This window comes from Colius striatus, chromosome Z (assembly GCF_028858725.1).
Source record: "Colius striatus isolate bColStr4 chromosome Z, bColStr4.1.hap1, whole genome shotgun sequence".
Lineage (NCBI taxonomy): Eukaryota > Metazoa > Chordata > Aves > Coliiformes > Coliidae > Colius > Colius striatus.
The window spans coordinates 84,981,950-84,995,361 of NC_084790.1; the positions used below are offsets into that span (position 1 = coordinate 84,981,950).

General features: G+C 46.7%; 1 protein-coding gene across 4 annotated transcripts in view; it reads left to right on the top strand.

Moving 5' to 3' along the window:
• Nucleotides 1-13,412, top strand: part of CTIF (cap binding complex dependent translation initiation factor) — a 148,243-nt gene that overhangs the window by 57,612 nt on the left and 77,219 nt on the right. For all 4 annotated transcript variants that reach the window (XM_062018627.1, XM_062018628.1, XM_062018631.1 and 1 more), the window contains one exon: nt 2,459-2,534. In XM_062018627.1, coding sequence (XP_061874611.1) covers nt 2,459-2,534 — 76 coding nt within the window. The remainder of the gene's footprint in view (nt 1-2,458; nt 2,535-13,412) is intronic.

Below are 13,412 nucleotides of genomic sequence, written 5' to 3' on the forward strand. Positions count from 1 at the left end.
GAGGATGCAGCAGGCCCTGCTTCGTGGTCTGCCTGTGGTCCCTGGTGTGCTGTCAATGCCCAGTGCAAAGAGGTAGATAAGGCAGTATGGAGGTGAGGTGTTTTAACACTCCTAAATGTTACAGCTGTAAAAGTGGAGTAAGAATTAGTGTATATGGAGAAAAGTTAAACAGATGCTGTCGGAATAAGCAGTGCATGTAAGCAGTATAATTGAAATAGAGACAGCACAGACAGAATTGTGTTTATTTTTTAACTTTAAAAGTCATCTCTGTTGTGCATTTATCAGCTCAGCATGCCGGATCCATGCTGAGCACAACTCATCTGGCTGAACCTCCAAGAGTCTGTCTACCTGCTGCTAGACATTTTCCTTCTTGCTTGAGTGGGAGTTTTTAACATATGCTGGGTGTGTGATGGAGAAAAGTAATATTAAAGAAAAAAAAAGGGAAATATGCTGCTCAGGATACATTTTCTAAACTCTAAATACCAAAGGGATCGTTTTATTCCTTAGCCTGATCCCTTGCCCAAGGTTGGCCATGTAGTTCCATCCAGCTGATTGACCTCAAGAGTATCTTTTACTTGGCTGTAGTCTTTTCCTCCAGGAAGGCATCGGATTTTATTTGCAGGTACTGAGTTTGATGGTGTGCTGAGTAGTCAAAGCGGAGTGGTGAAGGAAAACCAGGGAACTCTACTTCGTGTCTGACCTGAATTTGTCTGCCTCCAGTTTCCAGTGTTAGCTCTTGCTGTGCTTTTGCTCTTCCAGATCAAACAACCTTTTGTAGCCGATATTTTCTTTTTGATCCAGGTGTCTCCCAAGCCTGTGTATTGCTTTAGTTTTCTCTGTACTCTAGGAAATTTTTCCACCACCTCTTTGAGCGAGACTACCAGAGCTGCTTCCAGTCCTGTAGTTCAGTCTCAGCTGTGCTCAGGCTTTTCTTCTAGAGAGGAAAGCTGCCTTCATCTCCTTCATCCCTGCTTCCTCATCCCCTGTCCTTTTGCCACAGTCCAGCATTGCACACTCATCCTGGGACAGTCCCCATCTTTTCAGATGACCTTTTCCTACAATAAACTTGCCCATTCTGTACCTACAACTCGTATTATTTGTCCCTTGATTTTTCTCATATCTGTTCAACCATATTTTTCATATCTATCTTACATTAAAATGATATTAATTCATACATATTTAGCATAGAATCACAGAATCATAGAATGGCAGGGGTTGGAAGGGACCTTTAGGGATCATCCAGTCCAATCCCCCTGCCAAAGCAGGTTCCACCTAGGTCAGGTCACACAAGGATGTGTCCAAGTGGGTTTTGAAGCCCTCCAAGGAAGGAGCCTCCATAATATATATATTTATATATATATTTTTTTTCTTGTATATTTTTAATACACACACACACACACACACACACACACACTGTACTTTTGCCTTTGTAAATAGAAGTCACTATTTCCTCTGTGAGGGAAGGTCAGTTGTTGAGCACCTCTGATTTCCTGTAAGTCAGTTGGGCAGTTGAATTGATTCCAATCAGCTTGCTGTTTTTTGAGCCTGGTGCTTTAGCACATTCCAGTTTTTCTGGATTTCTATTCTTCCTTTTGCTGTAATTCCACCAAGATCTATTGTTCTCTAACTTCTAGGCACTGCTGCTTTCAAAGTTTCTGTCTAATATGTGTTATTTAACAGGATCGTGTCACTGCTTTGCAAAGAAAAAGACATGATCATTCCTGCGTGATAAAAATATATCACCTAAGTTGTTTATAAATGCAGAAGGATGATATGTGTTGACTGTTTTTTCTTTTGTGTTATTACAAACTCTCTGCATCCAGCAAGTAATTATCTTTGGATTGGCTTGTTTTTTGTCTTTCTGAATACAGGAAAGCCCTGTAGCTGCCAGCTATGTGTTTGCTCTATCAGTGCTTGGTTTCTCACCCCACTTCCTTTTGCATTTCAAATTGCATGTTTGTGTTTGTATCGATTGCTGTTCACTGTCTGAGTTATATGTTTGTGCTTGTTCCCCAGCACCTTTCCCTGTAGAGACCAACAAATGAGCAGCACTTCAAAGGAAACATTTTTCATTACAATTCTATGTACTCATGGGGTTTTTTTTTCCTAGGTGGGCTATGCTTTTGGTTTTGTTTGGTCTGGGAATTGAATCACCCAGTGCTACTGCTCAGGACTGGCGTTGATTTTCCCACTGCTGCTATTACCAAAAGCATTTGAACACTGTGGTGAATGGTACAGGTGGAGAGGACCAAGAAGAGCTTTTAATTTTGTATTAAAAGCTTTTTGCCTGCGTGGGAGTGTTTTGGAGGCACAACATATTTGCTTTAGAGAGCCTCTTTGTTTTCATGAGGGTCCTTTGCAGTAAAAACTGACTTCCTCCCTTTCTTGATAGAAAATTAACTTTGGGTCCAGCAAGGTTTCACATGGGGTTTTTTTGTTTGTTTTCTTCTTGCTACAGGCTTGGAAAAGGGAAATACGAGGATGGTGACAGCATCAACTTGAATGACATAGAGAAAGTTCTTCCAGTGTGGCAGGTAGGTGCTGAGGACATCTCCTGCCCGTACTACGGTGGGGACCAGCAGCTCCCTGCCTTACCTTTCTTTAGGAAATGCTTCCCAGAAGTGGGAAGGCTGCTGGGTGGGATGTGCTGAGCTGTGGCCCTTCGGGCTTTGCGGTAGAGAATGGTGCTTGTGGTTTCAGCAAACCTTAGTGCTGGGCAAGGGCATTCACCACATAGACTTTGTTGGGAGATGAAACCTTGAGAACAGTGTATACATACATATCAATATGTGTACCTGCACACAGGGCTCGTGTTTTAGGAAAGGAGATTTTGAAAAGCATGAACCCTCCTGTCAGCTTCCAGGAAAGCAGCAGTGATGGTGTCCTGACTCAGGATGCATCCTGCATGGATGTTTTTATGCAGTTGGATGTTTTCTACAGCTTATTCCTTCTCCAGATCTGTCTTTACAGCCCAGTTTGGGTAGTTCTGATTAAATGATGCTCTGATGTCAAGAAATGGGACCTTCAGTTAAAAAGTCTGATTGAGTAGGTCAGTTTGTCAGCATCATGTATTTTTTTAATATTCCAGAGCCCTGGTCCTAAAAGGAGCTGAATGTCCTGGGTTGGGCAACTTTCTGAGGATACTCAGTGTGATTTTGCTTTGGCTCCAGAGGGAGGGATGGAGACATCTCATGTGCTGTGGTAGTGTTACCCTTTGGAGTGCTGAACAAAAAGCTTGCTGAGCTTCTTGCTCATGCAACATGTGAGGAAAAGCCCTGCTCACCCTTCAAACCATGTGATGATCTGCCATGCTTATTTTTTTTTGGATGAGCTAGCTGGCACTAAATACACAAACCAGGGGAAGGAGTGGAGAAGTGCTGCTGACTTTGGCAGGGACTTTTGACTGTGGCTGCTTTCTGCTTAGTGTCTTCCATGCTTGGTATGTCTGGACTTTAGGTCACAGGGAGAAAACATCAGGTTCAGCTGATACAGACCCTAGTAATTCTGCCAAATGAGGTTGTTTTCCCTGGGGAATAATTGGAAATGAGGAATCAAACCATCTTTGGTGCAAAGAGGTGGCTTTCTTCTCTAGGGTTTAACTGCTTTTCTAATCAACACCTATTAAATAAGACCTCCTGGTCTGGTTGTCATCTCATCCTGTCCTGACACCTGACTGAGTCAACTTGTTCCAGTGAATTAATTCCAATATGTACCTTAATATTGTACCTTAATTATTAGTGTGGCACCTCTAAGCTGGAAGACCCAGTGGAAATGCTGGATTTGGTGTTTTGCTTGTGCCTCTGGGTAGACTCGTGCTTACATGAGCACATACAGTCACGTGTGTGGGAACCAGGAGCCAAGTAGTTCCGGGTGAGGATTTATCTTGTTAGGCACTGACAAGTGAAATACTGGCAGACAGCTGGTTCAATCCTGACGTATCATTGTCAGCTGGATTTGAATGCAGTCATGCAATGCTGGCAGTGATTTCCTTTATCCCTTGTTTTATATGTCTCTGTGGAGCACAGCAAATGGGGACACAAGGGAAAACATCCATGTGAGCCCGTGGAAGAAAAATCTTTCACGTTTCCTGGAGCATTCCCACGCTGCAGTTATACTTCTACCATGTCCTGAACAAGAGGCTTCTCGGGTTGAGGATACATAAACTCTTGTTCTGTGTGTGTTTAAGAGCTTGTGGATTGCTCAATGCGACTGTGCATAGGTGATTGGGTGCAGGGAGGGACCAGTCCGAGAATCCTCCAGCACAACTCAGATGCAAATGTTTTGCTGAATATGCTTCAGCATCTGAAACGTCTTAACTGCTGGGTTAACACCTGTGAGGGTGGTGAGGCCCAGGCACAGGCTGCCCAGAGGCTGTGGCTGGAGATGTCCAAGGGCAGGTTGGATGTGGCTTGGAGCAACCTGAGCTAGTGGAAGGTGTCCCTGCCCACAACAGGGGGTTGGAACTGGATGAGCTTTAAGGGCTTTTCCAATCCAAACGATTCTGTGATTTTGAGAGAGGTAGTGAATCTTTCTTACAAACTGCTCTGGAGATTTGTATTCCTTTAAGGGTAAGGTATGATAGACATAGGACGTTAGTTCTGATTTCCAGGTCTGTTCATGTGTGTCTAGAGAGAGTTACAGTGGCACCCCTGATGGCTTAAGCAGAGTATTCTAAATATCTGGATGTTAAGGTAGATCTAGATGAGTTTTACTCTTGGAATCTCTCGATGGTGTTTTTAAAAAACATTGCAGGGAAAGCCTGTGACTATTTGGCAATTAAAAGGTGAAAAAAACCCCACCTTCAAAACCCACACAACCTCCCCCCCAGCGGTCTGAGGGAAAAATGCTTGTGGCTAGCCTTTTGTTTTGAAGCTGGAGTCTCCGAAGCAGGACGCGCTCTGCCACCTTGTGGGCATGCTGAGGAAGGTGAATCCAGCTCCACTTCAGCGCTGGACCTGCCATTCACAACAGCTGGTGTTTGGAAGCTTCGTCCTGTCCCAGCTTTTCAGTGCTCATCTGGGGTGCTTGTTTTTATTAGTAAATAGGCTTTGTTTTGAAAGCTTCATGGCTAGGAGCTCGTGAGGTTATTGCTTTGGCTCGGCTCATGGGCTGTAAGCTCTTCAGCTCCTTACTGAAAGGAGTCTGTAGTTGGATTGGGGCACTAATTCACCTAAGTGCTACCAAAAAGTGACTTTGGAAGAAAGCAATCTTTTGAAGGTAAGTATTCCCTCTTCATAAGATCTGCTTTTTATTGCATGGCAGGAAGGATCAGTCGTCTGCTGCTTTAGAGATGTGCAACACTAATGCAGAGCCAGTCTTCATCATCCTCTCTCTTTTGACCTCAGCTGGTTTGTGGAGGAGACCATGTAGCCATCCTGCTGTCACTAAGTTGTCACGGGGAGGGCTGAGTCAGTGCATTTTACTTTCAGTCAAAGGGAATTGCTTGGAAAGGCAATCAGGATTGGAAGTGTCACAGGTAAATGACTCTGGTCCTAGATGCAGTCTTCAGACTACAAGCCCTTGGCAAACTCTACACTCACCAGAGAAAAAAACCCAAGGTGTCATGACCTGCAAGACATACCCCATCCTCTCCGTGAAGCTGCTGTAGCTCACAAAGGACACAGGGGGCTGCACATCACAGTGAATGCTGCCAGACACGAGCAGAGGTTTGGGACACATCCCAAGTGGCTTTTGGATTGGCACCTTGCAGTTTTTAGCTTTCAGTTTGCTGGTGTCGTGCCCTCAGGTTGAGCCTGCCCTGCTCTGTACGGTGTGGCTGTGCCTTCATCGGCCAGCTGCAACTTGTCTTGTGTTCTAGGAGGTAGAAATGCAGCACTGTGCTTTTGAAAAGGCTTTACTGGTACTGTGGGATATACTTGGGAGATAGCACTGATATTGTTTGGTTTGACATCTTAAATGCCTTGTGGCTCTTCTTCCATTTCCTTACTGACCTTTGACCGTTTTTGTCATATGCTTGGAGTTTCAGTTAACTGTTTGTTTCTCTCCTGGCTACAGTTGTCATCCAACTTCCTTGTTGGATGAGAAACAAGGGAGCAGCTCCTTAGGAGAAAGGCAGACTCTGTAAGTTGTTTGTGTTCTCCTTAGCACCACTGTATTCCTGACTTTGTCTAAGCAGGCTTAGAAGCACCAGGATTTCTGACCGTGCTGGGGTCACACCTGAATTTAGACACCTAACAGGCATCTCTACCCACTCTCCTTGGGACCCCTTCTTATTAGCAAGTATTTTCAGGTCAAACCTTACAGTGCAGTGTGGAGATCATGTGAGTAAAGGCAGGACCTGTGCATGGGCTGTTCACTTGGTGTTCCTGCCATAGGAGAGACATGGACATGGTGGGGCATGATGAGTTGCATCTCAGTGTAGAGGTGTAGAGAAAGTTGGATGATTCCCATCTGAGGGCATCCATGTCCTTTCCCTGTCAGCTCTTCAAGGAGCCCAGAGGGACCAGCTCACATGTGGAATGGTTCAGATATGGTTTGTTCAGAGATTAATCCAACCCTGGTGTCCAGGGGCAAAAGAGTGGATCGTGAGTGAGCAACCACTCTGTGGTCACTCCTGGTGAGAGTAAAAGAGAGGTGTCTAACCCTAGTGTGAGAGCTTGCCTCTGGACCCTGCAGATTGCTGAGCCTTCTAGGTAGTGGTGGCAAGGGGACAGGTCTCTCTGGAGCTCAGAGATGGCTCTTTGGTGAGGTGGTGTTATGAACTACTATCGTACAGAGCCCTCATCCTCTCCATGTCCACCTTTGCCTGCTCTTTCTGCACTGCAAGGTTGGACAATTCTCATTTTAGCCACCCCAGATCCCTCCTCTATCACAACCTTGACCAGAAGAAAAAGGTGTCTCTTTCACAGTAGGCTGTGCTGCACCAGTGGAGCTGGAGTGGGCTCATCTCTCTTTCTGATATCCCCTCCCACTGGTATTGACATGGTCCATGTGGTGTGTCCCTGGTGTTGTATATCCCTCTTCCCACTCACCAGGTCTAACCCTGACATCCTTTATGTGTCCACCAGACACTTATGGACATGCTCCCTAGGAGCCCCAGACTGGAGGGATTTCTTCTCTCTGCCCCCAGGCCCTCCTGGACTCCATCCAGGGTGTGCAGGCAAGGCATTACTTTCACAGAAGGTTTCTAGTCTAACAAGTCAACTTCTCATATCCCAAGGGTCTTTCCAATACTGTAACTGCTAAAACCACTGTGGAAAGTCCCTGTCAAAGAGCCAGGGTTTGTTTGAGTATAGGTCACAACATATTGAGAGTCAGATCTCCACTGCTGAGTGAAAAGCTTTTGTTTTGCTGTGACTTCCAGTATGAAATGGTCGTTCTGTGGCCCGGATTTTGTTGCATTTAAGCCAACTGACAATGACCATCTCCCCGGGTTGAGAGGGCAGACTGCCATGGTCATGTGTAACCCCTTCAGTGTCCCTCCCGTGCTAGAGTTCAGGCCACTGTTGATCGAGGAAGGCAGATGAGACTGTTGCCATCTGCTGGGCAGATGCCAGCTCTGGGACAAGGCTGGCTTATCTTCCATGCAGGTCACCAGCTTGCAGGTTCTTGCAAGGTTCTGCCTGGACTCTGGCAGTAGAGCACAGTCGCTATGAGCCCTGAACCAACTTACAAACCCCATGGCTTTTATCAGACATGCAGAAAAGAGGAGATCTTCCAACAGGTTTTTCAGAAAATGGTCATCTTCCTTATCATATAATAGATGTTCACTGCACAAAGGAAACACCAGGGAAAGTCTGGGTGTCAGGAGAATGGAGCCGGGCTGTTCTCAGTGACGGTCAATGACAGGACAAGGAGCAATGGGGACAAACTGGAACAGAAGAGGTTCTAAAGAAATACAAGGAAAAACTTGTTCCCTATTGAGGTGAGGGAGCACTGGCAGGGGCTGCCCAGATGGGCTGTGGAGTCTCCTTCTCTGGAGACATTCAAACCCAGCTGGATGAGTCCCTGTGTGACCTACTCTAGGTGGTGCTGCTCTGGCAGGGGAGTTGCACTGGATGAGCTTTCCAGGTCTCTTCCAACCTTCAACGTTCTGTGATTCTGTGAAATGGCCAAGAGCTTTGACATATCTGCTGTTAGGGCTTCTAATTGTGAGATGGACACTCCCTTCTCAGGGCTGGTTTTCTTTTTCTGCATGTCACTCAGTTCAAGCACTTGTCTCACGACTTGTGAGGGTGTCATCCTTACCTGGTGGGCACGTAAGAGATGCCCTTTTTTATTCCCGAATCTCATACTGATCAGCTGGGCAGGGTTGGGGCCAGGCTGCCCTGTTGTTTAGAGAGCTGCCAGGAGCTCCCACCACCTAGGGGTTCTGGATTCAGAGACACAGGTCTGGGATGTGCAAGGAGGGTCGATGGAAAGGGCAAGGCGTGGCTTATTTTGCAGCTCCGAGGGTTTGCTGGGTGTTGGGTGGCCGAGGGAACAGGGCTGGAGGCAGAGGGAAGTCTTGTAGCACTAGAGGGCACTGCAGCCCCGCTGCACGCCCCAAACGCTGCTCTGCACGCAGGAAACAAGGAGCTGTTTCCAAAGGCTTTTGCCAAGCAGAGACTTCACTCTGCAGTGGCTGGATCTCACAGCCTCCTGAGCTAGGTCACGCTGCTCTGCGCTGCTGTGCCCACCTCGGGGTGCATGTCCAGTATGGGGAACCCTGAGGCTTGCAGAGAGAAAGAGTGTTTGTCTGCATCTGGCACTGAATTTGGTTAGCACTGTGCATCACTGTGAGCCTCGGAGCAGATAGAGGCTCTGAGCAGAGCAGGGTCAAAACTGAGGGTGTCTGTGACCCCCTACCGCCCCAGTGTTGCCTTGTCCAAGAACCACAACCCTCACGGTTTTAGACCTGTGAGCTACAGTTTTCTTAGGAATTGGCTGATTTAGGTATGGTGTTTTGTCCTGGGCCATAAACAACAACTTCATGGACGTTTGAGGCTCGAAATTGTCACCATGTTGAGCTCTGGCTTAAACACAGTGGAGAGCTACACAGGCTTTTCTCAGCCTTTGGAAGGATTTCCCTTCCAAAAAAGGTTTGCTTTTGTGTAGCTGTATAATACCCAAAGCCATCCTGAAAGGTTTTGTTTTGAATTTTCCCAGTGCTTTCTATAGACTGTAACACACACCCCCCTAAATCCTGCCTGAATTTTCACTGCTGCAGAGTGTTGCTTCTTTTTCTCCTTTGTTTTCCCAGAGGATTCATTAGAAATCTGAGAGGGCTTTTTCTGCACTCCATTGAATTTGCTGAATATTTTCCTGAAGCCAGTTGTGGAGTGATGATCAAGTTAAAAAGAGTTATTAAAAATAGCAGAGGGAAAAGAAATCCATATTCCTAAAGATCCCAAATAAAAACTCAAAGTCTCTTTGATCAAGCAGCTATTTCTGCTAGCATGGCTATTTCCACACCCTAATCCCCTTCCCTGCTCTCCGTGAAAAGACCTAAATTTTTAATAAAATCGAGGGAAGGAAGGAATTTTCTCTCTCAAGTAAAAAAAGTAGACATACCACAGGACCAGAGAAGAGAGACGTGCACATGTCCCCGTCAGCGGAGAGACCCGCAGAGCCTAGAAACACATGGCTCTCTGAAAGTCCTGCCAGTGGGGAATGTCCTCGTCCCTTGTCTGATAAAATGTGAGGTTAATGTTTCCTGTCACATTCAAAAATCTCTTCTTAACCAGAAGACGCTCCCTCCCCCCACCCTTTGCTGCTACCTTTCCTCTGATGTTATGGAAATAGAAACCGATGCATTAAATGAGGCCAGAAGTTCCTGAAATGCAAATTTCCTGCTTGGAGGCAGCAGGTAAGTGGGTCCCATCCAGCCTGGGGAGATGTATATATAGCTACAATGTAAATATAGGTATTTAGTGGCAGGATAAGTGTTTATTTCCATCCAAGGTGGTTTGGTCAAAGATTGTCCTTTAAGTGGGAAATTTATTGCTGCACATGACGCCTGGGTGTCTCTTCTGTGGGGAAAATAGAGACTGTTTATGAGGGAATTAAATGATATCCTCACCTGCGGTGGCAGACCCGGCTGTCTAACCCAGAGGCTCTTTCTAATCCCATATTCATATCGTGCCTCGCCTCACGGTTTTAAAAATACCTGTGGGGTTTGTTCGGGTTTTTTGGAGGTAGCCCGAGAACTTCTCTGCTGGTTCTAAAAACGACGAGTGCTCGGCTGCGTGTGTGCTGGCAGGCTCAGCGAAGGAAAGCTCTGTGCCACTCCCAAAAGGGCTTTGCTGCATGGTGGGGTTGAAGGGTTTCACTGGGGATAATGGAAAGAGTAAGAAAGGGGAGCATGGTCTCCATATCTTCGGCCACACAATGCTGCCCTGGTGTTCATGTCTCCCAGGCACTATTCTGCTCTGCCCTTCACCTGCTGACACTGCTGTGGAGAAACTCCTCATTGTTACCTTGCTTTATTTTCATTTTCCTTTTTAATTCCTGTGATGTGTTTGCAGAGAAGCCATTTGGAGAATGACAAAGCTTCATTTCTTCCTGCTTTTGTGGCCTACTTGATTATTTCATTTCTCATTGTATATTCTTTTGAGGCTCCTTTGACCGAATGCAAAGAAAATATCTATGCCTGTAGGGACTATTTGCTTCCCTTTGGCTGGGCACAGTAAGGTTCCTTGGCAGGGCAAAATAAGCAGGTATCACAAGATACAGATCCTTTCTGCTTGCTGGTCCTGGGAAGGAGGCCACCAACACTAATGCCATCACGTGCCTGTGAGTGACATTATGCCATAAAGCTGCTGGGCTGGGTGTGCCTGCCTTTGACCAGCCTTTTGAGGCTGTAAGTAAACAAAATATAAACTTGAGTGGCACATATTTTAGCATAGTTGTATGTTTACTAGATATGAATGGGAAGGTTTGAGGTCTGTGGATTGTATGGACATGGTTTGAAGCAGGAGAGTTGAGACACCTTGTCCTTTGGCTTCACGGTTGCTCTGCAGCGATAATCTGGACTGAAGCGGGTTTTAAGGTTGAAATCTGAAGCACAAATTTGCGTGTGTTGTAGTTTAAAAGAAAACATGAGTCCAGGGTGATCTCCAGGTTTCCAAGCCTGCTAGCACCAGCAGATAGCTGCTGCTGGACCTCCTGGGGCACACCATGGCTTGATGATGGTGGCCAATCTGCTCCAGCCATTGGGCCTGTGGTCAATGAGGGATTAAGTTTTCCAAAAGCACTGAGCTGGGATGAGCTTTTTTAGAGTTTTCTTCTTTTTTGGGTTGTTCCCACTCATGCTAGTGGAGCTTGTTCAGCCCTGCACAGGTAGGACCTCTGATGAGAGATGACAAGGATGGAGGAGCTTCAGGGTTGCCTGTAGTTGTACGAACCTGGGGGCTACACGAGTGACCATGAGTCACAACTGGACTTGTAGGTGGACCCAGTGTACTAAAACAATCCTCTCCTTGCATGCAAATTTCGATCTGGAAACCCAGCAATGGGTTTTGATACCTGGATTGAGTTTCCTCTTTCTGTGCTTTTGGTGCAAATCAGCCACTTGTGCCTTAAAGACCTGGTGCAGTCCCGGTACTCCCCACGGCATCGCTGCCTGGTGCCAACCGTATCCAGCCAGAAGGAGCAAAGGGGATAAAAGTAAATTGCCCTGGCTGTTGTTGTGCAAGTGGCCACCTTGTCATGCAATCACAATATCATTTTTCTATTTCTTTCTTCCTTTCTTTCTCTTTATGGTTGGCTTAACAATTAAAAGGCCACGCTGCGCTTTGGTTTTTCCAGTCTGCTGCACCGTGTGACCCTGGTGACTCCTGACTTAAGCTGCATTATATAACTGAGGGATGTTTTTTTGGAAAACCTCCATTTAATCCTTTCGGGGCAGAATTTGCTGGTTTTGTTTTCTTTCGTATCGCTGCCTTGTTTTCCCTCCCTCTTCCCACCACCCTCTCCTACCTCTTCCCCGGCCGGCAGGCGGGTGCTGGAGGCGTCAGTCTGGCAGCAAGGTCTCTTTTCTTCCTTTCTTTTAGATATATATTTTTTTCCTTTCCTAAATCTGTGGAGAAAGCTAAAAAACAAACAAACAACAACAACAACAACAACAAAAAAAAAACCCACCCCACCACCCCACCAGGTTTATTTTTGGTTTGCTTGGGTTACAGCGCCTTTCCCCGCCGTCGGGGGGAAGGACTACGTGATGTGCAGCAGGTATTTTGTGAATGGAGCGCAACCCTGTGACTCCCCGTCGCTCGGACGAAGGGGGAGGCAGGGGAAGGAGAAAGGAAAAAAAAAACACACACAACACACCACCAAAAATAAAAACCACCACCCAGTGACTCCATCTGACTCGTTTTGGCTGGAAAACTTTTTGAGCGCCGTGGTTCTTAATCCAGGAGGAAGCTTTCTTCTGGCCCAAGAACAATAAAGGGGTCAGCAGCCTGATCCTCCCTCCTACACCCTCTTCCTTCCATTGTGAGGGGTCTGTGCAAATATCCCAGGCTGCTTCTTCTGGGGCCTGAGGGACCTGAGCAGCACATGTGACATTAAAGAGAGACTTTGCGAACTCAGTAATCCTGAGCTGCAAAAAGAAACAAAAAGAAAAAAAAGGGAAAAAACCCAAATGCAGTCTCCAAGGTGCTCTGTTGATGGTGTTTCTCATGGTGGGGTGAAACCTGTAGCCCTACCACGCATAGCTGCTCCTCCACAATGCCACAGCAGCATCTTCCCCAGTGGAGAAATCCCCACAAAGGGTAGGTGAGCCCTTGTGTCTCTGCAGTTTCCTTGACCTCCTCCACTGGTTGTCTCAGATGGGGAATTTCTGCTGCTGCCATAGTGCTTGTGCAAAGCCTGCATGCTGGTGGTGTACAGTCTCCGGCAAGGATGGGGTTGCAGGAGGCATGGCTGCTTGCCACATTGTGCTTGCTCCAGGAATTGATCACCATTTAGCAGCACCCAGGTTTTTAAGTGGACGCCTGATGTGCCTGCTAGACACCTTGGATGCTTAACCACATACTATGGAGGTCTGAGCCAGCAATCCTTGAAGTAGAAGATCTTTGGAGAAGTGCTGTGGGGTCTGACCCACAGCAGTGTGCCCACCAGACCCGTCCATCATTAAGACAGCCTCCATCTCGCTGTTGGAGGAGGCTGTACATAAATCAGAGGGCTGCTCTGGTTTCTGTAGTGTTTATGATGAGTCCAGAGCAGTCACAAAACTTGCAGACCTCGCTAGGTTCTGCCACCATGAATGGAGATGCTTTCTCCAGGTGGCATTTGACGGTATCACCAGGCTAGATGCTACCTGCTTTCCCAAAGGAGAAGGTGGAACATGTGGCCTCCTGTGAGAAGACAAATTCAGTGCAGTAAGCTGTATCATACACTAAAGACCTGATTCCTTTGCCAGAGGGAGAGTGGATGATGCTCATCAAATTATAGGAACCCACCTCTATTTT